The following is a 24,362-nucleotide window of genomic DNA, read 5'->3' on the forward strand; positions in this document are numbered from 1 at the left end:
AGAAGCCTGGGATCAAGCAGGGCTGATCCCTTTTGGAGGGCCTGAGGGAGATGAGGTCATTCCATGCCTCTTTCCAAGCTTCTGGCAGCACCTCATAAAACTTAAGTTTCCTTGATGTGCATAACCCTCTGCCTCTGTCTTCATGTGACTTTCTCCTTGTGAGTTTCAAATCTCTTCTTTTCCTACAAGGACACTAGTCATTGGATCTAGGATCCATACAATATCCAGGAGGATCTTATCCTGAGATCCTTAAACCTGTAAAGACTGTATCTGCAAATATGCTCACATCCATAGGTAGAGCAGTTAGTACCCGGACATATCACTGGAAGACACTTTTAAACCCACTACAGATCCAAAGGTCTGCAGAATCAGCAACAAGTTGCTGGCCAGTTCCTAAGGAATACAGCTAGAAGCTGTTGCCAAGTACTAATTTTGTGGGAATACCAGACCACCTGATCTGCCTCTTGAGAAATCTGTATTCAGGTCAGGAAGCAGCAGTTAGAACTGGACATGGAATAACAGACTAGTTCCAAATAGGAAAAGGAGTATGTCAAGGCTGTATATTGTCACCCTGCTTATTTAACTTATATGCAGAGTACATCATGAGAAACGCTGGACTGGAAGAAACACAAGCTGGAATCAAGATTGCTGGGAGAAGTATCAATAACCTCAGATATGCAGATGACACCACCCTTATGGCAGAAAGTGAAGAGGAACTAAAAAGCCTCTTGATGAAAGTGAAAGTGGAGAGCGAAAAAGTTGGCTTAAAGCTCAACATTCAGAAAACGGAGATAATGGCATCTGGTCTCATCACTTCATGGGAAATAGATGGGGCAACAGTGGAAAGAGTGTCAGACTTTATTTTGGGGGGCTCCAAAATCACTGCAGATGGTGACTGCAGCCATGAAATTAAAAGATGCTTACTCCTTGGAAGAAAAGTTATGACCAACCTAGATAGTATATTCAAAAGCAGAGACATTACTTTGCCGACTAAGGTCCATCTAGTCAAGGCTATGGTTTTTCCAGTGGTCATGTATGGATGTGAGAGTTGGACTGTGAAGAAGGCTGAGCGCCGAAGAATTGATACTTCTGAACTGTGGTGTTGGAGAAGACTCTTGAGAATCCCTTGGACTGCAAGGAGATCCAACCAGTCCATTCTGAAGGAGATCAGCCCTGGGATTTCTTTGGAAGGAATGATGCTAAAGCTGAAACTCCAGTACTTTGGCCACCTCATGCGAAGACCTGACTCATTGGGAAAGACTCTGATGCTGGGAGGGATTGGGGGCAGCAGGAGAAGGGGACAGCAGAGGATGAGATGGCTGGATGGCATCACTGACTCGATGGACGTGAGTCTGAGTGAACTCTGGGAGCTGGTGATGGACAGGGAGGCCTGGCGTGCTGCGATTCATGGGGTCGCAAAGAATTGGACTCGACTGAGCGACTGAACTGAACTGAAGGATAAACAAACAGCCTTAAAAAAAATACCTACAAGTAAGAATAAATGTAAGTATTGTTTCCAAATTAACTTGGAGACCATACCAATTTTAATTACTCATCTTTATTGATAAAATAGGTTCCTAGCAGTACATAGTCTCAGACATAAATTTAAGGGTTTTACTTTAAAAAAAAAAGTATGGGATAGAACACTGTTGCTATATAATAAAGCACATGTTTTTAAACACCAAGTTCTTAAAATAATATCCAAGTAAGAAGACCAAGAATAAATTAATTCAACCTATTTGTTTATAAAAATAATTATTTGTCAAGTAATTTTTATAATAGAGCTGCCCCAACAAATTGCCTCAGACTTAATTTCAATTGTGTAGCTAATTTTAATTCTGACTTGGGATAAAAACTCTATGAATGTGCCATCAAATTAAAGGATACTTTCCCAAAAACCAATAGAAAAGTTTAAAAATAAAATTTATTACTTGTTTACAAAATACCAATCAAGGCCTCTGAATGAGAAAATAAATCTGTTTAATGTTTGGGCCCATTTTCTATTCAATCAGTCCCCTCAACTATTCCAAACTTAAGATAAAAAAATTCTGAAGTGAAAAGCAGTTTTTAATTTTACCATATATGAAATTATACATAAAAGTCACCATGTGATTATTAATTTAACAAATTATATACTCCAAAGTAGAATGTTCTATCATGCATATTTTAATATATATTCAATATAAATGAGTACAGTATATTTGATAGTATGACATTCCTACTTTTTCTTCTATAATCACCACAAAATATGAAAAATTTAGATTTTGATTGATGTCAGCACATTTCTATTTCTAGTGGCTTTTAAAAACTTATATATTAGACATACATTTTGTAAAAAGCAAAACAAATACTGATAAATCCAGATTTCCCCTCCTCCCCTGGCACTCCCCAACCCTTTGACTGAAAGATTACAAGAAATACCTTTTGCTTACGTTTATGAAAACCAGATGGAGCTTTGGACCTAGCAAAAAAAATTTTTAATTTTAATTTACTGTTTCTGTATCTCTTAAGAGTAATTTAAAAAAACGGTTCTGAGGCAGAGCAATTCCCAATTTACTGTGAAATTACCACACCTAGCTGGCTGTATCAAACATTCCAACTGTTTGCTAAATGAGCTGCATAATATCCTTAAAGACCAACCAGAGAAGAGAAAAATCTCATCTTCATTACTGATTTGGAGCCAAAACTTTTTCAAAGAAGTAGTTTAACCTACTAAATATGTCTCTTATAAGCTCTTCTTTCTTAGAAAGTAGTATTCCTTCTCTTTCATTCCTGAAATGATATCTCATGTACTTAAGCAAGTCATGGACAACTGTCAGCTCATTATTATGATAAATGAGCTCAAATTAAATTACCTGTTTTATTTATGGTGCATATAAAACATTCCTAACAGCCTTTTAAACTGAACTTTGTTTGACAAAAATTTAAATTAATGAGAAGGTAGACAGGCAATCATTAAAGCTGAAGTCTCATGGTACATAAGCTATTTGTTAACTTTCACCAAATAGGAAGAAAATAATTTAGTATGACGATTTTTCCACTCACAATACTGTGGCAAAATCTGTATATTAAAACTGGGATATTTTTTATGAATTCCAAGACATTTGTCGGGAATATTCATGTGTATCTTAATGTCAACCGAAAGCCAACAGCACCGCTGAAAGCTCTTGTTACGTTCAGCAGTTGCTGTGAAAATCTTTAATTTTGCCAATTACATTTAATTGGCAGAATTACAAAATTCTTATAATTCAAATTTTGTAATTATAAAAATTACAAAAATCTTGTTCACCAATTAACAAAGGTTTAATTTCTGCTTTTCAATTATATTTTGGAATAAAGTCTATGACCATTAACTATGTATTTTTTCATTGCTATCTTTTAAATGTCCTTGCCAGTGCACGGTACATATTATAGAAAAAACAAAACAAAACAAAGGGTAACTTGAGATGGATTTTGCTGTTAATTCATTCACTTAACAAGCCAGTCCCAGTGAGTGTGTTGGAACCTTGTAAGAAGTTCACAGACTTAAAAAGCTCTTCAGCTCTTCCTCAGACTGAGGTCACTACTGGTTACTAACGCTGACAAAGATGTACTTTCTGACACATCCTCTTTCCTAAGGTTCAAAAATGATTCTCGAGTTATTTGAAGAATTTCTCTCAAGCCTTTATTTTCTTGCTATAAGAAAGCAAACAAAAAGAAGCAGTCAGCACAGTGGCTATAATATTAAAAATGTACCTTAAGAAAAACCAAACATATGAAGATATGATAAATAAAAGCAAGTACTGTAATTGGCAGAAATGTATTAAATCAGTGGGTCCCCAACCTTCTTGCCAACAGGGACCAGTCTCATGGAAGACAATTTTTCCATAGGCTGGAGGCGGTGGGTGGGAGGGAAGGAGTTGGTTTCAGGATGATTCAAGTGCATTACATTTATTGGGCCCTTTATTTCTATTATTATTACATCAGCTCCACCTCAGTTAATCAGGCAGTGGATCTTGGAGGTCAGGGAACCCTGTATTAAATGATATATGCCTTTACCAACTTGAATCCAGAGAACACGTGTTCAGTGTCTTCCACCACTGTGAAGGCTTTTTATTTATGCAGCTTCAATTACAGAACTTCAGAAACTGCCTTATTTTATAACACAGTATATATAGATGAAGAGGAGCTCTCCTGGGGGCTCAGTGGTAAAGAATCTGCCTGCAATGCAGGAAACGTGGGTTTTGAACCCTGGGTCGGGAAGATCCTCTGGAGTGGTAAATGGCAACCCACTCCAGTATTCTTGCCTAGGGAATTCCATGGATAAATGAGCCTGGTGGGCCACAGTTCATGGGGTCTCATAAGTGTCAGACACAACCGAGTGACTAAACAACAACATAGATGAAGAAAATAACATCTAGATTTTTATTTGTGTAAACTCAGAAAGTCTGTGAATAATACCCTGGGGCTAACACCTCTTAGTACTTTACTACTTTTATTATTTTCCATGATAGCGTGGAATGCAGGGCAAGCCTGGTTTGCTTTACTTGTGAGGATTTAACAGCAGCAGGCTGGCTGAATATATTGTGCTGTTTAAGAAGGAAAGTAAGCGACCAAATTGAGCACTAGTAAACGACTTTGCCCTTATCTTCTAGATGAGTTACTGTAAGCCCATGGGGTTGCAAAGAGTTGGACATGACTGAGCGACTGAACTACTGTGAGAAATTTTAGACATTTAAGAATAACTATCATAATTTATTTTCTACAGCCTTGTCTTTGGTCTTACTTTCTAAGTTTCAATGGTATAAAGCAGGCATCAGCAAACTATGGCCGGAATTGAGGCCTATTATTGTAAATTACACTGTACTGGAACACAGTTGAGTCCAATCTTATATTGTGTGTGTATGGCTGGTTTTTCGTTTCAGTGGCAGAGCTGAGTACCTATAACAGAGACTGCCTGGTTTTCAAAACTGAAAAGATTTATTATCTGGCCTTTTACTGAGCAAGTTTGCTTACCTTAGTTACAAAGAATGAGAGAACTTTGTACAGTTAGAAAAATCATTTTTGGTCCCCTATAACTAATTTCTCCACCATGATTTCAAAATGAAGGTTTTAAAATTATAAAGGTCACCTCTTCTACCAATTTAAGCTATTAAACAATGACTTGTGCTTTAGCGACTACAAAATAAAGGACAGATGCGATAAAAGCTTTTATGTGAAGTGTTAGTTGCTCAGTTGTGTCTGATTCTTTGCGACCCCATGGACTGTAGCCCTCCAGGCTCTCTGTCCATGGGATTTTCCAGGCAAGAATACTGGAGTGGGTTGTCATTCCCTTTTCCAGTGGATCTTCCGACCCAGGGATTGAATCCAAGTCTCCTGCATTGCAGGTGGATTTTTTACCATCTGAGCCATCAGATGGTAAGAAAGTTTTTATATCCCCTAGAAAAATACAAGTGGCCAAAGAATATTATTTGTGGATTAAAAAAAACTTCCCCCTGCATCATTGTGATCTCTGATAAAATAGAGATAGTTTAACAAATTACTGCTACTGCTAAGTCACTTCAGTCGTGTCCGACTCTGTGTGACCCCATAGACGGCAGCCCACCAGGCTCCCCCATCCCTGGGATTCTCCAGGCAAGAACACTGGAGTGGGTTGCCATTTCCTTCTCCAATGCATGGAAGTGAAAAGTGAAAAGTGAAAGTGAAGTCGCTCAGTCGTGTCCGACCCTCAGCGACCCCATGGACTGCAGCCTTCCAGGCTCCTCCGCCCATGGGATTTTCCAGGCAAGAGTGCTGTTCACCTGGTAACAGAAGCAACACAGGATCAAAAAAAAGTCAATTTTCTCAATGACTGGTATAAGTTTTCTACTGATCTTAGATTCCTACATTACTATATAAATGGTCTTGCATTATTCACCCAAATAACTAGTACCCAGATTAGGAAAAAGAACATTACTAGCATCCCAGAAAGTAAATATTTAAAAATGAGAGATATTTTCTGGCATAAATCTTTGTACAAATAGTTTTCACCGACATGTGCAATTTAAAACTTACTTCAAGTTGAAATATTCGTTCCTGTTCCTTGCAACCCTGTTGCTCATCAATTTCAATGGCTTTCCTCATTACTGCTGCCATTTCAGTTATCTGGTCAACATGTGCTTGTAATTCCTACAAAAAAAGGAGATGGAAGCTGTAAATCAATGAAACATTTTTAAAAAAGCCTCTTTTTATGAAATCTACATTACTACTTGATATGAATGTTAATACCTTTACATAAATGTAATATATCAAACAGATATTTACAAGACTGTTGACTGAAGATAAATGTCCTTGTGAAGTCAGATTTCTGTTAGGACTAGGATTAAGGATAAGCAGCACAAGATATCTAAACCCACAAACAGGAAGAATACTCATTTCACATTCCTCTCACCATAAATGATAAGCAACATTTTCTTTTTCGTACCTACATGCCCCATGACCAAACTAATGGGAAAGATATATATGCAGTATCTATTCCTTCCTGAAGTCTTCATGATTTATAAATATATCCTATGTTGCTCACCGGCAACTGAGGGTTACTTTGTTACACTAAGGCCAAAACTTAAATATAGAAGTTGACAGTTTCCCACATAAACATTCAGTCTCTTAAATAGTTGTATATACTCTATTTGGAAAAAGGATTTGAACAAGACCCCTCAAAACCTACAACACTAGTAAACTGTGGAAGGACTATAAATATTCAAACAGACAACAAATAGGAATATCTTTAGCAAACCACAAGTTTAATATCTTAAGTAACAAAAATACAGATCCTTCTATTATTTTAACATAATCTATACAAACCTAGTACACAGAAAGAAGCCAAAATAAGTTACACTGTTCAGTACAGTGCTATTTAAATTGAAATTACTGGAAGTCAAATACATTTTAAGATATTAACAATTCAGCCCCTCAGTTGCACTGCTGACATTTAATAGCCACATGTGGCTGGTGGCTTCCAATTTGAATAGCACAGATAAAGAACATTTCCATCACTGCAGAAAGTTCTATTAGACAGCTCTGGATCAGACTATGATGGTAAGAATGCTATCAAGACAAACAACTGTCATGTCCTATAACAATTAAAAAAAAAATTACAATCCCTCCTACTATAAAGGGAGCCTAACGTTTAAAAGCAAGTCAAGTACAGGTAACTGCAGCAGCAAGTCAGATAAGGATAATGAGTAAAAATTTTGAATACCAACAGCTTTCTCAGTTTATGATTTGATGTCTTATGGCAACTACAAGGAAACGAATAATCATTTGCCTCTACAATGGAAGAAAACAAGAAACTACATTTTTCAGTACAGTCTGTTCTAACAAAACCAGCATAAGAAAAAAAAACCTCAATACAAACAGGAGGGTATTTTTACAGGCCTGGTTCCTGGATGATCCACTTATTACAATAAGATCTTTAGGGAAATATACAATCTCTTAAAAGGCACAATAGGGCAAGATCTGTGCTTTCAAAATGTTTTAAAAGCAAGAAGTGCTAGCAACAAAATCTTTGCACTCTCGTGAAATAGCATTCGAGGAAAAAAAGACAAAACACAACAGACACAATGGAGAGGTTGCTACTATACTTAATTGTAACACCTAAAAAAGGTAATTTTATTTTATTGTGAATGCAAATTAAAGGACTATAAACTATGGAAAATCTGAATTAAAACAGTTCATTTAACTGTTTGACTGAACAAAATTTTTACAAAGTCAGATTAAAATTACTGTCAAGAAAATGTCTTTGATGTCCAGAAAAAGGACAACCATTTGAAGCATCCTAAAATTTTGCAGCTACAGTTAACTAGAACAACAAAATGAAAGGCTGGCCTAAAGAACCTTTAAAGCCTATAATTACCTAACAGGCTATGTATAATGCAATATACAGCGAATTCATGACAGATTTAAAGTTTCTACACTAAGTATTTTTGCAAGGCTATCAAAAGCATAGTGTTTTTTAAAAGCAATTTCATTTATTTGCTGATTTAATTTGGGAGAATTCAATGTAAAAGAACTTTTTAAATGCCCCCCCGATCCACACCCCCAAAGTTGACTGTTTTATTTAGTGTACATTCTGATTTGCTTCCAAGTGCCTCCTCTCCAGTCCATGTTGAGGTGCTTCAAGGATGTGTCGAGATGCACCAAGGAAGAATCCTTCGGAGCTGTTACGATGCACCATGTCAATCTGTAGTACAGAGTCATTATAATGTTAATACGGACAATATCCGTAATTTCAAAACTGAATGAGTGTTAGTTCATGCGAGTTAGCCAACTGTTGGAAATGTTTGTTTTTTTAAGATTTCCAAAAAGGTAGTAGTTCAAAAATAATGTAAAAATGAGTGTTTGAATGAAAATGAGTTCTCCTCAAACTTTTTATTGGCTTTTAAATGTGTGCTCAAAAACTTCTAGGTGAGGGCAGAATTCTGTTACAGTAGTCTCAACAGAGCCTCTTACTCCAAAATGCTGTTAAGTGTAACTCTGTGTTTTACCCAAAAATGTGTTATAAAATTATTTTTGCGTTTAGGTGTATCAGAGCACTAGTACTTTAACATATTCTGGAAGCTCATACTTCTCGTGCAAGTTTCTCTGCTCACCCATTTCTGCTTGTTAAGCCCCCAAATTAATTCGAGGCTAGATTTAGATGGATTTGCTAGCTTTCCTTGCCACTTTCCCAGATTCTCCTCGTGAGAACTAAACTTGCTTCCTCTAGCACTCCAGTAATAATCCAGGTCTCTATTTAGGATTCATCACATCCTACCTTATGTTAGATAATCATGTTTGTATCTGTATCTCCCAATGCATTGAAAGGTCCTATGGTAGAATAATAAAACTTAGTCATTCATCTCATTATGATAACTAAGCCAGTGCAAGTGTTAATAAATATTTGTTTGAATCAAAGCATCTCCTTTTTGGGAAAAATCAAAATCACAAACATTAATATGTATTAGTTAGAATTAATAACAAGTAACCAAACTGTTATTTCATGGAAGGCAAGAATCAGCACTTAGAAGAAGAATTTCATCTGCATAATGAAAAAGAATGGCTTACAGCTATCTTAAGACATGTTTGACTTGCTAATTAATAAAACAGCTGTAATGAATGGTAAAATCTCATGTGTCTTAGAAAACATTTGCTTCTGACATAGCTGCTACCACAAGGGACTAGTTACCTTCAGTATCTTATTCTTAAGCACTTGCTTGCCAGAGTATTCTCTGCAGATCTTAAAAAATTTGTTAGGTTGTTAAACACAAGGGCCTTTTGGAATGTCTCAAGAACATACTTATTTTACCAATAATTTTAAGTCAGTTCATATTTGTACCTTAAAAAAACCTCTTAAATTACATATTCAAAATAAAATGTTTTTATAATGATATTAACAATAGATACATTTTATACTCAAAAGATTGCCACTTGACTATCCAAGGTTCCTTTTGGTTAGGAGATAAATAGCATAATTAGATAATATTAAAACTACATTTGTTAACTTATTATTATACTGTTTGACACAAGAGCTATTACTAACTTCCTTAATATGGAAAGTTGAATTTACATGTTAAAGCAATTTACTAGATATTTATTTTTAGTAGAATTAATAATAAAAAATACCTAAAAGCACCAAGATGGAATATTTTAAAGAATCTAAAAAGTGTTTTAATAATTAAGAAAGATAAAAATACATTATAACAGTCAATCCTTCTTAAATAACACTCATTATAACTAATAAAAAATAGCTCATCATTATCCAATAGAGATAATGGCCTTGTAATCACAATCTATTCTAAAAATCAGTTTAAAATAAAATGTAAATGGTAAAGGACTATGCTATCTTTTCACAGCAGCTGCTAGCAAACACGGGGATCACAACTAGTAAGATGAACAGCAGAAACAACGTTGATTTCTAGCCAGTTCAGCTCTGTCTCTAAAAATGTTGTTGAGTGGTATGTGATGGAGGATGGGATGGGTGGGAAGGCAATATATATAGTATATTGTTTCTTTTCCTCCCCCCACCCCTTCGTGCTTCCATTAATAATCAGGAGTATCTATAGTCTGGATGAATTAGCCTCATTCAGAAGACAGTCTTAAAAACAAATCTAACTTTAGCTGTTTTCGGGTTTTTAAAAAGATTTTGGGGCATTTAATTTTCACTTTTGCAACATATACCAATATACAAGTTAGAAGAAATATTTCTTTGAAGCAGGTAACATTATAATTTTGAATAATTTGAATTGAATAGACTTACCTTTATTTCCCAAATAATGTTTACTTTTTAATACATATTTTAAGCTACTAGGGAAGAATGTAAGTTTGAAGACTAAATCAAACAGAAAATGACACATAACATGAAAAAAATAAGGAAAAGAAGAAAATGTCAAAAAGAGAAATATTCAATATCATGTAAGACACCTGTGATTTTTTAAAAATCTGAACACAAGTTAATTGATTGTTCTTTTTTCAAATTATATTTACAGAATGGGATTACCTTAGTGTGTTGCTCTTTTAACTTCATTATTATTCCTGGATCATCTTTTTTGCTAGCCATTAGCAATCTAAACATTTGCTCTCGATACTTGCTCATTATAAGTTCCAAGGCAGATTGATGTTCTTCCAGGGATGTACGTAATTCTATCAAGAGTAACAGTATATTTTATTTAAACTTGAGTTTAAAATGCATAATGTATTCTCTTCCACATCATATTTTTTAAAAAGCAACTTATAAAGGGGGTATTTCATAAAGAAAATATGAGGTACAAAAATCTAGCCATATGGAAATAAAGGACACCAAATGGAGTCCTTTATTAGTTTTCAAAATAACCATTTTAAGCTCATTTTTTTTTAGAATCATTTTAACAACTACTGAACAACAACTGAGGGTCAGATCATGCTCTATATTAGGAATACCAAAAGGCCATAAATTTCAGAGTTTAGTGGAGAAAACAAAACATAATTATAAAACAGTGTGGTAAGTGCAGAGTGGAACTCTACCCTAAAACATACAAACATATAAAAAGTCTGTGAGGGAAAATTGGTGGAGGCTTCACAGAAGTATAGTAGTGAGATGAATGTACATTCCTTCAGTTGAAAAATAAAGGACAGGGCAGTCTAAGCAGGGAGGCACGAAAGTGGATGGTATGTTCGGGAACCTGTTCAGGGTGGCAAGAGCAAAGGTCTCATGGAGAAGGGAGGTATGGGAAGAATACGAAAAAGAAGGCTTAGAGTCAACTTTGAAGGCCTCTGGATAAGGAAACAGTACAGTGATGGTTCTTAAGCAAAAGAACAACATGACCAGATATGTTTTTGTAAAATCAGTCTGATGACTGTGCTGAAGATGGACTGGAGCGGAAAGAGACTGAAATCAAGGAGACCAATGAGAATACTTCAGGCCGGAGACTATAAACACCTAAGCAAGGGACTGCAGAGAATGAAACTGAGTTATTTCACATGTAATAATTTAAGTGGTACAAATGGATATTGAAGGTGAGAGCCTAAGATGATTCCAAGTAAGGTAGACAAGCATTCATATGTAGGATAGGATAAAGAGAAATATATGTAATTGAAGCATAATGGACTAGCGAAAGTAACTTTAACTGGCTATTTTCCCATTGAAAAAATATTAACTGATCCAAATTCAATAGTGCAATTGGAGATTAAAGCTCACTTTTGATATGCTATAATCAGTGATAATATAGCTTACCTTTGTTCTCCTGTTGCAATTCTCTGATTTGTCTGTTTTCTTGCTGGATTCCCATAACTAATGTGGACCGTGGCCGATGTCTTGCAACTTCATTAAGTTCTTGAATTTCTTCTTGATACTAATGAAAAGATTTTTTTTCAAGACATAAGAGAGTATATTTGAAAATACGTTATCTTATATATGTGTATATATATGTGTATATTTCATAAGGAATTCTTACAGCTCAACAATAAAAAGAAAAAGAACCCGATTAAAAAATGGGCAAATGACTAAGTTCTGAGGATGCAATGGGCATCATGGTGTTTAAAGTTAACAATACTATATTATATATTTGGAATTTGACAAGAGAATACATCTTAAATATTCTCACCATATACAGTAATTACATAATTATGTGAGGTGACAGAAGTATTAACTAACCTCATGATTAGTAGGTAATGATTCCACAATATATACATGTGTATTGTATATCTTAAACTTACACAATGTTGTACATCAAGTATATCTCAATAAAGCTGAAGAAAATGGGCAAAGGATTTGAAGAGACATTTCTCTAAAGATGATACACAAATGGTCAATAAACACATGAAAGATACTTAACATCATTAGTCATTAAGGAAACACAGCTCAATGTAACAAGGGGATAGCACATGACAGCCACTAGGATGACCTTCATCAAAAAACAAGTAATAATAATGAGTTTAACAGAGGATGTGCAGAAATTGCTATCACCTATATATTGTTGATGGGAATGTAAAATGACATAGCTGTTTTGGAAAACAGACAGGCAGATCCCCAAAAAGTTAAACACAGAGGTATAAGACCCTTCTATTCTACAGCTAGGTATATACCCAAGAAAACTGAAAACAGATGTCCACATAGAAATGTATATACAAGTACTCACAGCAGTATTATACATAACTGCCCCAGAAGAAAAACAATCCAAATGTTCATCAACCAATGAATAGAGAAACACAAGGTGTTATATCCTTACAATGAATATTATTAACATTTAGCAATAAAAAGGAATGAAGTACTGATACATAATAGGACACAGATGAAAATGAAAACTTAAAAAAACAGTCACAGTAAGTCACATATGGTACTATTCCATTCATACGATATGGTTAAAACAGGCAAACCTATAGACTGACAGATTCATGGTTGCCAGGAATCAGGGAAAGGGAGACTGAGGGAGCAGCTTTATGGGTAATGAAGTGTTCTAAAATTAACAGTGATTATGGTTGCAGAGCATGTGAATATACTAAAATTCAATCAACTGCACCCTTCAAAAGGGTGAACTGTAGGGGACTTCCTTGGTGGCCCAGTGGTTAAAACTCCATGCTTCCAGCAGATGTGGGTTCGTTTTGTGGTTGGGGAACTAAGATCCAGCATGCCATGTGGTGCAGCCAAAAAAATTTTTAAATAGGGTACATTTTATGGTATGGTTCTTAACTCTGGTTGTCAACCCCCCCGCCTTTTTTACAACTCAATACAAGACATGTATATTCACTGGAATGCATGAGTCAAGCTAGACAGGGAGGTATGTAACGTGTTTAGGGCAGCAGAACTTTGCTGCAAAACAAAATATGGGGCTGGCCAAAAAGTTTAGGCTTTCCCATAAGATGTCATGGAAAAGTCCACATGAACTTTTCAGCTAATCCAACAGGTAAACTTGCTTCACTTTTTCAGCAACTTTGTTAAAATCAGTACCCCCAGGTTGCTGTCTCCTTTTACAAAAGAGAGGTGCTTCATGAGACTAAGCTATAAATATATATTTTCCTACAGTGATTTCCATCATAGTTTCAGAGATTCTATAGTTCTCTTAAAGTTAAAATCTTAACTTAAAGTTAAAATCAGAAGAGGGCTTAAAATAGTAGTTCAACTTCACAGCCCACTGGAAAGCTCTTATACACAATGGTAAGGATAACAAGAAGTGAAGCCCTTTTCATTCCTTAAGGTAGCAAGTATAAACGAATAGGGCTTCTCAGGTGGCTCAGTGGTAAAGAATCCACCTGCCAATGCAGGAAATGCAAGTTCAATTCCTGGGTTGGGAAGATCCCCTGGAGTAGGAAATGGCAACCCACTCCAGTATTCTTGCCTACAAAATCCCAAGGACAGAGGAGCCTGGTGGGTTATAGTCCATGGTGTCGCAAAGAGTTGGACACGACTGAGCACACACACACACACACACACACACACACACAAATGCAGTAACCGCAAAAGGCGAAAACAAGATATTGCTTTGCATCATCTTCAAAAACTATTTTATTATTAAACAGCACCACCAAAATATTCTCATAAAAATATTTATACATTATAAAAATAGGAGACAGAACAAAGAATGTGTCACTATTAGTAAAAGATATTATCTCACCTTTGTCAAATGTATTTAGACCTAAAAAAATTCATGTACTTTCCAAACTCAAATCTGCATCACTGTAGGAAATTAAGAGATCAAATCTATGGTTTTAGAAGATATATATATACATACATACATGTCAGTTGACCTTGACAAAATTATATTTCAATCTAAAGTAAACTAAAACATACAAGTCAAGCTACTTTTAAACTTCAGAAAACATTAAAAATAAAATACTAGTTAAGCAGAAGTTTGTAATAAAAGCAACACATAAATGTCAGTGACGGTCTTTTAAAAATAGAATCAACAGGGGGAAAAAAAATCAAACCTGCTTCATAGCCTCTACTCGCTTGTTGAGAGCCGTGGTTTGCTCAATCAAAGATTCTGCTGCATCGTCATGGTCTCTCAACCTTTCAACAAGGGCTTTAGCATCAGCAAGCGCCTTCTCAATGGTGCAACTCATTTCTAAAGGAATACACAGGGTTAAAAATGAAAAACAGATTCAAAAGAAAGCTGGCATATCAATCTTATTCTAGTTCCACTTTAACACACATTATGCTTAAGCTATATTTGTTACTGAATCGTTCACTGTCTCAGGATGAAAACCATCTAAGAACACATGTGGTTTTGATCCTGTTAAGATGGAACAAACTTGAAAGTGACTTTATAATATTCAAAAAATTATACACAACATATATAAATATATATAATTATATATTACATATATACATATATGTGTTTATATATACACATTATATATATATGTATGTATGTGTGTATACATATATATGTATGTATATATATATATACACACATAGGGCTTCCCTGGTGGCTCAGAGGTTAAAGCGTCTGCCTCCAGTGTGGGAGACCTGGGTTCGATCCCTGGGTTGGGAAGATCCCCTGGAGAAAGAAATGGCAACCCACTCCAGTATTCTTGCCTGGAGAATCCCATGGACTGAGGAGCCTGGCGGGCTGCAGTCCCCGGGGTCACAAAGAGTCGGACATGACTGAGTGACTTTACTTACTTTACATATATATATATATATATATATGTTTGAGAACAAAATCAGAATGTATTTAAAACACCCTGAATATACAGTGGGGACAAAAGTGTACATTCACTAAATACATTTTATGTTATATAGACTCCTCTATTCATAGGATTCTTCAGGCAAGAATAGTGGAGTGGGTTGCCATTCTCTTCTGCAGGGGATCCTCTCAACCTAGGGATCGAACCCATGTCTCCTGCGGCTCCCATATTGTAGGCGGATTCTTTAGCGCACTGAAGAACTGATGCTTTTGAACTGTGGTGTTAGAGAAGACTCTTGACTTGGACTGCAAGGTGATCAAATCAGTCAATCCTGAATATTCACTGGAAGGACTGATGCTGAAGTTGAAACTCCAATACTTTGGCCACCTGATGGGAAGAAGTGACTCACTGGAAAAGACCTTGATGCTGGGAAACATTGAAGGCAGGAGGAGAAGGGGACAACAGAGGATGAGATGGTTGGATGGCATCACCGACTCGATGGACGTGAGTTTGAGCAAGCTCTGGGAGTTGGTGATGGACAGGGAAGCCTGGCAGCTGCAGTCCACGGAGTTGCAAAGAGTCGGACAAGACTGAGCAACTGAACTGAATGTTATATAGAAATTGCACTCTTCGTGAGGGCAATCCCTATCTTGCCATTTGTGAAAAAAGGTCATTTTATTATTTTGCATTCTGCAGTCAGTGACTGTCAGGTCTCCGAGCATATGACCCCTCCTAGCCTCTGCTTGGTCAGGTGACCTCAGACACCATCCACAAACGTACACTACTAACCAGCCAAAGCGGCCTCTACGTGTCATGCTACACTAAAGGATCAACCTCCTTCTGGAGGAACTTCAGCTTCTCATAGAAAAATTCTTAATAATTCTAACTCTTGTACTTTCCTTAGTAAATGGCAAAGGAAGTGTTAACTTAGAACAACACTGGCCATTATGGGAAACTTCTGATATGTTAAAATCAGTAACTAAAATGTATAAAAGGAGCTGAAAAACTAGGAGACAAAACATAACACAGCCAATAGTTAGCTTCTTCAACTGATATGCCGAGACCTCAAAACAAAATTTTTATTTTAAAATCTCTCAAAAACTTTAACATTCTGACTTATCACTCTTGAATTTTTCTCTTTCTACTGTTTTGCCTTATTTTCTGTTAATACATGAGCCACTCTTTACGATTTTCTCAAAAAATAAAATTACTTTGTAATGTTTCTATGTCATAAGCCAAATCTATAGCAATTAAATTAAAACTCATGTGTAGAACAAAGTTAAGGGCTATAATTAAGGATTTTCACCAAGTTTAGTAAGACAGAATATAGGTCTTTTTAAGATACTACTACATGGGACTCGTTAGGTTAATTGTTAGCCCCTCAGATACAGAAAAATGCAGCAAGAGATTTAAATAAACCAACTGTGTAACATTTTAAAAGAAAGAAAATACAACACATCCCACCATTTTAGCAGGCTTTCATTAAGATTATACCTAGCAAAGATTCAAAATTGCAAATTAAATAAAGATGAAAAAAAATTCAAACAGTATTCTTGGCTGTACCCAACAGCTGAAGCAGAGAGTATATTGTCCTGTTTTTATAAACAGGTTCAAAGCTGAATAAAAAGATTTAATCAAAATAAAATAAAACTGCCAATTTATAAAATGTTCCCTATATGACCAGACATTTCCAGAGATCTTTAAGAATTAAGTTGGAAAGTAATACAACTTCTGTCTCTCTAGATAAAACAAGCAAAAGATTTGTCTTCAAAGATTTAGGAGATTTAGATAAGGGCACTTCAAAATACAACAGCAAAAGGGCCACTAAAGGAACCAATTCTTACTGTAGGTTAAAACACGAAAGGACAGTCATTAAAATCTACCTAAGATGTCCTCCAACAAGGCCTTGCCCTTCTGGAATTACCTAAAATTAGAGCTAGGCAACAGTACAGCTTTCTCCAGTATTCTTGCCTAGAGAATCCCAGGGATGGGGTCACACAGAGTGGGACACGACTGAAGCGACTTAGCAGCAGCAGCAGCAGCAGAGCTAGGCAACAGTACAGCTTTCTTATTTATATGGGGGTCACTATATCTCTATGGGGGGCGTCCCTGGTGGCTCAGAGGATAAAGCGTCTGCCTGCAATGTAGGAGACCCGGGTTCGATCCCTGGGTTGGGAAGATCCCCTGGAGAAGGAAATGGCAACCCACTCCAGTATTCTTGTCAGGAGAATCCCATGGACAGAGAAGCCTGGCGGGCTACAGTCCACGGGGTCACAAACAGTCAGACACGACTGAGCGACTTCACTTTCACTTTACTTTCATCTCTCTATGAGTGAGTGTTAGTTGCTCAGTTGTGTCTGACTCTTTGTGACCCCACAGACTGTAGCCCTCCGGGCTCCTCTGTCCATGGGATTCTCCAGGCAAGAATACTGGAGTGGTTAGCCACTTTCTGACCCAGGGACTGAACCTGAGTCTCCTACATTGCAGATTCTTTACCATCTGAGCCACCAGGGAAGCCCCTATATCTCCATATCTCCCATCAATTCCACTAACTATAGAACATCAGATTTTTTAGAGTAAAATTACATTTAAAAACAGAAAAAAATGTCTTACAGTAAAAATAACTGGTTGCAACAGGTGTTGAAAGAAAATAAAAAAGCAAAGTCTAGAGAAAGCTGTAAAAGATTTGAGATGTTTATCTTGATTTAACAGAACAACTCAGGTATGAGGACCTTGACAGTCCGAGGTCCCAACATGTAAATGACATTATTGGGACTAATATCAGAAGAAACCTCCTTATGCTTTGCAATAACATGACATCTACAAACAATAGCTAGGCTGTGTTTCCAAATAAAATGCACTAAAGTTCCCACACAGCATGAGGTGACAGGTGACCGATTACCTATACTGTGTGTAATTCAGTAAGCTGCCCTCTCCCCAAAAGTTATACTCTCAGAATTCTCTGGGCAAAGGAATCTGTAGATGAACTGAAACAGAGCCCTGAATCTAGATGCAATCTTTTCAGATAATGATAAATCCTTCTTTCTGAAATATGAAAAAGTTAAGCAGTGTCTGGGGTTACCAACCTGACAACAGGTTAGACAGGGAGATATAAGGGCTTCCCTGGTGGCTAAGACAGTAAAGAATCTTACCTATCCCCAACGTTTTGCCTTTATCTTTAGTTCATTTGCTGTTTATTTGTATGTGTGGAAGATATCTAATTATATTTTCCTTTTCTCATGGAGACAACAAATTGTCCCATTTCCCATTTTTTGGACAGTACGTTTCTCCCCATCGAAATTTTAATGCCACACCAGTTGTATGTTTTCTCAATAAATGTATGGGTATGTTTCTGAGCTATTTCTGGATCTATTTATCTATCAGTAAGCTGCCTCAGCTGTTAGATTCCAACTGTTGGTAGCTTTCTGAACCGAAGGGATACAACCTTATACTGAATCTTGCTCATTGGGATAACTGTTATCCCCATTTTATCAATTAAGAAATAGACTCAGGACTTGAACAGAAAAGAGCTGACTGACAGTACCATGCAGCAAGGAAGGAGCCAAGCGAGTACCAGAAAGAGAACTTCTGATCCCAGTCTAGGGGATGTTCATCAGCCAAGATGGCTCTCCAGGGCTCTGCCTGCTTCTACCTATATAAAAACTACCGTGAAAAAAAAAAAAAAACTACCGTGGTGTCCTGGGTGGAAAAACAAAAATTCCTTGATGCTACTCCACCAATGAGTCTGCCAAAATATTACATAAACTGCACTGCAAACCAGCAGTAGAAAATAAGTGGAAGTGTAAATGAAGATGAAAAAATAACAAATTTCTAATATCCTACCTCATAACCATAAGAAGCCTAGCACTTATTTTAACCAGTCATCAGAGTTAATCTGAAAGACCGTTAAAAACAAAAAAATGAGATGATGAAAATGATCATCAAATGGATCACCAAATGGAGTCACTTATGCTAAGCCCCAACCCTTCATTCTTTCTGGAGTTATTTCTCCACTGACCTCCAGTAGCATATTGGGCACCTACTGACCTGGGGAGTATCTCTTTCAGTATCCTATCATTTTGCCTTTTCATACTGTTCATAGGGTTCTCAAGGCAAGAATACTGAAGTGGTTTGCCATTCCCTTCTCCAGTGGACCACAATCTGTCAAACCTCTCCACCATGACCGCTGGATCATGGAAAAAGCAAGAGAGTTCCAGAAAAACATCTATTTCTGCTTTATTGACTATGCTACAGCCTTTGACTGTGTGGATCACAATAAACTGTGGAAAATTCTGAAAGAGATGGGAATACCAGACCACCTAACCTGCCTCTTGAGAAATCTGTATGCAGGCCAGGAAGCAACAGTTAGAACTGGACATGGAACCACAGACTGGTTCCAAATAGGAAAAGGAGTACGTCAAGGCTGTATATTGTCACCCTGCTTATTTCACTTATATGCAGAGTACATCATGAGAAACGCTGGGCTGCAAGAAGCACAAGCTGGAATCAAGATTGCAGGGAGAAATATCAATAACCTCAGATATGCAGATGACATCACCCTTATGGCAGAAAGTGAAGAGGAACTAAAAAGCCTCTTGATGAGAGTAAAAGAGGAGAGTGAAAAAGTTGGCGTAAAGCTCAACATTCAGAAAACGAAGATAATGGCATCTGGTCCTATCACTCCATGGGAAATAGATGGAGAAACAGAGGAAACAGTGTCAGACTTTATTTTGGGGGGCTCCAAAACCACTGCAGATGGTGACTGCAGCCATGAAATTAAAAGACACTTACTCCTTGGAAGAAAAGTTATGACCAACCTAGATAGCATATTCAAAAGCAGAGACATTACTTTGCCGACTAAGGTCCGTCTAGTCAAGGCTACGGTTTTTCCAGTAGTCATGTATGGATGTGAGAGTTGGACTGTGAAGAAGGCTGGGCGCCGAAGAATTGATGCTTTTGAACTGTGGTGTTGGAGAAGACTCTTGAGAGTCCCGTGGACTGCAAGGAGATCCAACCAGTCCATTCTAAAGGAGATCAGCCCTGGGATTTCTTTGGAAGGACTGATGCTAAAGCTGAAACTCCAGTACTTTGGCCACCTCATGCAAAGAGTTGACTCACTGGAAAAGACTTTGATGCTGGGAGGGATTGGGGGCAGGAAAAGAAGGGGACGACAGAGGATGAGATTGCTGGGTGGCATCACTGACTCAATGGATGCGAGTCTGAGTGAACTCCGGGAGTTGGTGATGGACAGGGAGGCCTGGCGTGCTGCGATTCATGGGGTCGCAAAGAGTTGGACACGGCTGAGAGACTGAACTGAACTGAACTGAAGCTAAGCCCCACATCACCAAACCAAGACTTAACTTATAGTTCTGGCCTCTTCCAGAAATGGAACCTTAAATCACTCAATCAGGAATCATTATGAGGTCATTTGCCTGACAGATCCCTGCCATCCCCTAAAGGAAATGACCTTGTCACAGCCAACCTGCTTTTTGCTAGTATAACTTCCTTGTTCCTTTTCCTATAAAAGTGTCTCATTTTGTACAGCTCCTTAGAACTCCTTTCTGCTAGGTGGGGTGCTGCCTGGTTCATGAATTGTTGAACAAAGCCAAAAAGATTTTCAAAGTTTACTCAGTTGAATTTTGTTTTTTAACAAGACCAACTAGGTTTTTTGAAACTATAATTAACATCCACTTGAAAAAAAAATTCTCTAGATTGCATAATGAAATACTCCTATCAAAACGAACTACATTTAAAATCTGTTTTGTAACGATAAAAACTTATTTATTCAGGGAAAGTGTTAGCTGCTCAGTCGCGTCTGACTCTTTGCAACCCCATGGACTGCAGCCTGCCAGGCTCATCTGTCCATGGGATTCTCCAGGCAAGAATACTGGAGTTGGTGGCCATTCCAGGGGAATCCCCCTTCTCCAGGGGATCTTCCGAACCTAGGGATCGAACCTGGGTCTCCTGCATTGCAGGCAGATTTTTTACCATCTGAGTCACCAGGTAAGCCCAATTCTATTCAGGGTAAGGGATTATAAAAAGCAGGTAATTAAAAGCATACTTTTATTAGCACTTTAGATAAACAGTGACAAAATTTCTAAGAATCTGCATGTTTATTTCCTATATGTGAAACCACAGAAAAGTTTAAATATTTTATAATGTGCATTTACTTTGCAACATTTTTGGAAACCGCTGTGCTTCTCTCCCTCCCCGAGTCCTCCCTTTTTGTTGGTAACTGCAGTGGGAGGAAGATTTGTTTTCCCATTCTCTGACAAGTTTTAAATTAAAAAGATATTCTTAATTTATCTATTTTTAAGTGTGCGTCTTAACTAGTCATACTTAACTAGTGTACTTACTTACATTATCTTCTACAGGTAGGTTCAGACTGCAGGTAAAAATTTTTTAAAGCAGTTCCTGGTCCTACTCCCCTCCGCCCCCCGCCCCTTCATGTTAAGCACATTCTCGCCCACTCTACCAACCAAAGACATTTGCAGTCAGACTCCTGGCAGAGTGTTCAGAACATTCTGCTGCTGATAAAAACCACCACCCACCCAAGAAAGAAACTGCCAGCTGTTTACTTTTAGACTTTGGTTAAGAAAAATTTAAAGAAATTAAAATCATTCTTCTTTCTCTTTTATCCACAAATCCATTATCCTACAGCTGGAACCACAGAGAAATACTGTGACCACTGACATACCACAGATGTGTCTATAAATGTCAACAATCTAGTTTGGTTAAAAATTTTTATTGTTCGGCAGAGGCCTCTAAAGTTACTTTGTAGAAAATATTAACTGACACCCATGGAGGTACAAAAATGAAAGGCATAGTTATGGTTTCCTTAGAAATTTACGGAGATCAAGAAGGAAACATGTAAATTATAAATTATGTACTTTTAAAAAGCACTTTACACACACACATCACTGTATTTGAAAGCACAAAAATTTTTCACTGTCCTTGAAAATAACGGAATGAACACATTTAGAGTTTTATGAAGCAGCTTTTTGAAGAAAATGAATTTTTAAAGTTAGAAGAAACAGAATTTGAAAACAAGGACAGGTGAAGTTTTATTTTTTTCAATTACATGTTTCCTTGGAATTGTGACTAAATATAAGTTCATATACATATATGTTCAAACAAGTATGACAATTTAAGAAGAAGCTAATCTAACCTAAACCAGTTATTTCTAACCTATGGGCAAGGAATCACTGGAAGGGTGGCACAGATGTACATGCACTAAGCATGGTCTGTAGTCTAAATATTTCTCTCATACCTATATATCCCATCATTTTTATTAGACAGAGACAGCTAATAAAATACAAAATCATGTAAAAGCATAATAGTTTCGTGCCACGATGCACAATCTCAACTAACAGATACTAAAAATACAATTACTTGTGTGTTAGTGGTACAGAATTTCCTCATACTCAAAACTGGTCAGCATTTTTTAAACTAATATATAAGGTTTCTCTGGCTCTAAAATTCTACATTTTTTGAGGATGCTAAGGACTCCTACTTGATATTATAAATGGGGCTTCCCAGGTGGCTCAGTGGTAAAGAATACACTTGCCAATGCAGGAGACTTGGGTTAAAACCCTGGGTCAGGAAGATTCCCCTGGAGTAGGAAATGGCAATCTGCTCCAGTATTCTTGCCTGGAAAATTTCAGAAACAGAGGAGAACTGGGGGACTATAAACCACAGGGTTACTAAGAGTTGGACACTGAACAACTAAGCACGCACACACACATTATAAATATACACATGTATATATTAATACACATAATGCTTGCTATGTGCCAAGCAATGAATTAACTTTTGCTACAAAGATGAATAAGATGTGATTCCAGACTCAAGCTCAAATTGGCACAAGATACTTGAATAAATAATGTTATACAATCTAAAAAGTTCTGTAGAAATACTGTTTCAAGTGCTTTGGGAGAGCAGTGGTGCTATCAGTATCATCTGGGGGAGCCGGAGAAGACAATGGTCTATGAATTAAACTTTGATAGGAGGTTTTATAAAAAGGAAGAGGAAGCATTCAAAACAGATGGTACAGCACATACAAAGGCAGAGAGCTGTAAAAGTGCTTGGCGTGTTTGGACAAACAGCAGTCTGGCGTGAACGAATATTGAGCTATTGGCAATATAAAACAGAAAAGGTAAAAATGGATTGGGACAGACAGTAAAAGGCGCTATGTGATATTCTTAACAAACAGGACTTAATTCTGTCAGCGGTTAAGGTTACTGAAAAAGTTTCAAGAAAGGATTGACATAAACAGATTTGTATTTCAGAATGGTAACCAGGGGAGGAGGATGGTGGGGAAATCTGGTTTTGAAAGAAGAAACAGCACAGTGCAGTACAAGCGGAAATACAGTCAAGGATGAGCCTTGGGTTTCTAGTGCGGACAACTGGATGGATACCAGTACTATTATCTGAGATCGGATAAAGGTGAGATGAAAACCAAGAAAAAGGGAGGATTCTTCAGAGGACAGTTTAAAGACAGTTGGTTATCCGCGAAGAGAACTAGGAAGAGTAATATTCCTTGAAGGGTGGTTTCAAGAAAGGGAATGGTTCCTATGCAAAGAGGTAAATTGAAACCTGAAAGGGAACACTCTTCCATCCCTGCAGACCACCCCCACCCCGCCCCGCCAACGGTGAGCTGCCAGGTGGGTTAGGCAGGAAGAAAACAGAGAACAGAGGTGTGTCCACACGGGTTAGGGCCAAGGCTTCTCATCGAACTTTCTGCACCTGAGTTCCGGAAAGAGGTGCTCAGAGCTGAGAACAGGAAGTACCGCGCCCAGGAAACGGCAGCCGGTGGTTCAAGAGGTGGTGCGAAAGGGGAAGGAAAGCGTACGACTCGCTACGCCCGCTCGTCTCCCTGGATTGATTTCACTTACTCTGGTCTCAATCCCTCGCAGCCGTCAGCTGTGGTGGTTTGGACTCAAAGCCTCTGCCAACGGGACCTATGCACCCAAGGGAAGAGACTCCTCCCGCCTGTTCAGCTTCCTCAGAGAGCAGACGCAGAACCCAGAATAGGCAAAGCAGGGCTGACTGCGGGGATCCAGGGGCTCAGCCCCATCACTGGCAAGGAGAAAACCTCCGGCAACCGCCTCCTACCAGCGCTCTCAAAGCGCTTTAACCTCGCGAGACTTCCTTCCTCGCGTAGCGGTGGGGGGTTGGGGGGGGGGCGGACAGACCTCAGCGATTTGTTTGAGGCCTCAAGCTGAGCATGCGCAAGTCGTAGGGGCGGGCCACTTTACGTCCCT

General features: G+C 37.6%; 1 protein-coding gene across 2 annotated transcripts; it reads right to left on the reverse strand.

Annotated features, from left to right (window-relative positions):
• On the reverse strand, positions 1,539-24,258 carry FGFR1OP2 (FGFR1 oncogene partner 2). Of its 2 annotated transcripts, XM_005680734.3 has the most exons (7): positions 23,994-24,258; positions 14,398-14,534; positions 11,708-11,825; positions 10,496-10,638; positions 8,087-8,200; positions 6,034-6,147; positions 1,539-3,675 (listed from the first exon to the last, which is right to left on the reverse strand). In XM_005680734.3, the coding sequence occupies exons 2-7, from the start codon at positions 14,530-14,532 to the stop codon at positions 3,538-3,540; spliced, it is 762 nt and encodes a 253-aa protein (XP_005680791.1). In that variant the 5' UTR covers positions 14,533-14,534; positions 23,994-24,258; the 3' UTR covers positions 1,539-3,537. The 2 variants fall into 2 exon arrangements, with proteins under 2 accessions (XP_005680791.1, XP_005680792.1); XM_005680735.3 differs by lacking the exon at positions 8,087-8,200 and having other exon boundaries at positions 23,994-24,256.

This window comes from Capra hircus, chromosome 5, assembly GCF_001704415.2.
Source record: "Capra hircus breed San Clemente chromosome 5, ASM170441v1, whole genome shotgun sequence".
NCBI lineage: Eukaryota > Metazoa > Chordata > Mammalia > Artiodactyla > Bovidae > Capra > Capra hircus.

Coding starts and splice junctions, on each gene's coding strand:
- FGFR1OP2 (XM_005680734.3), bottom strand. CDS start 14,532: ATGAGTTGCACCATTGAGAAGGCGCTTGCTGATGCTAAAGCCCTTGTT. Junction 8,201..10,495: donor TAAAAGAGCAACACACTAAG/GTAATCCCATTC, acceptor TCTGTACTACAG/ATTGACATGGTGCATCGTAA. Junction 6,148..8,086: donor ACTTGGAAGCAAATCAGAAT/GTACACTAAATA, acceptor CTTTTTTTGTAG/GAATTACAAGCACATGTTGA.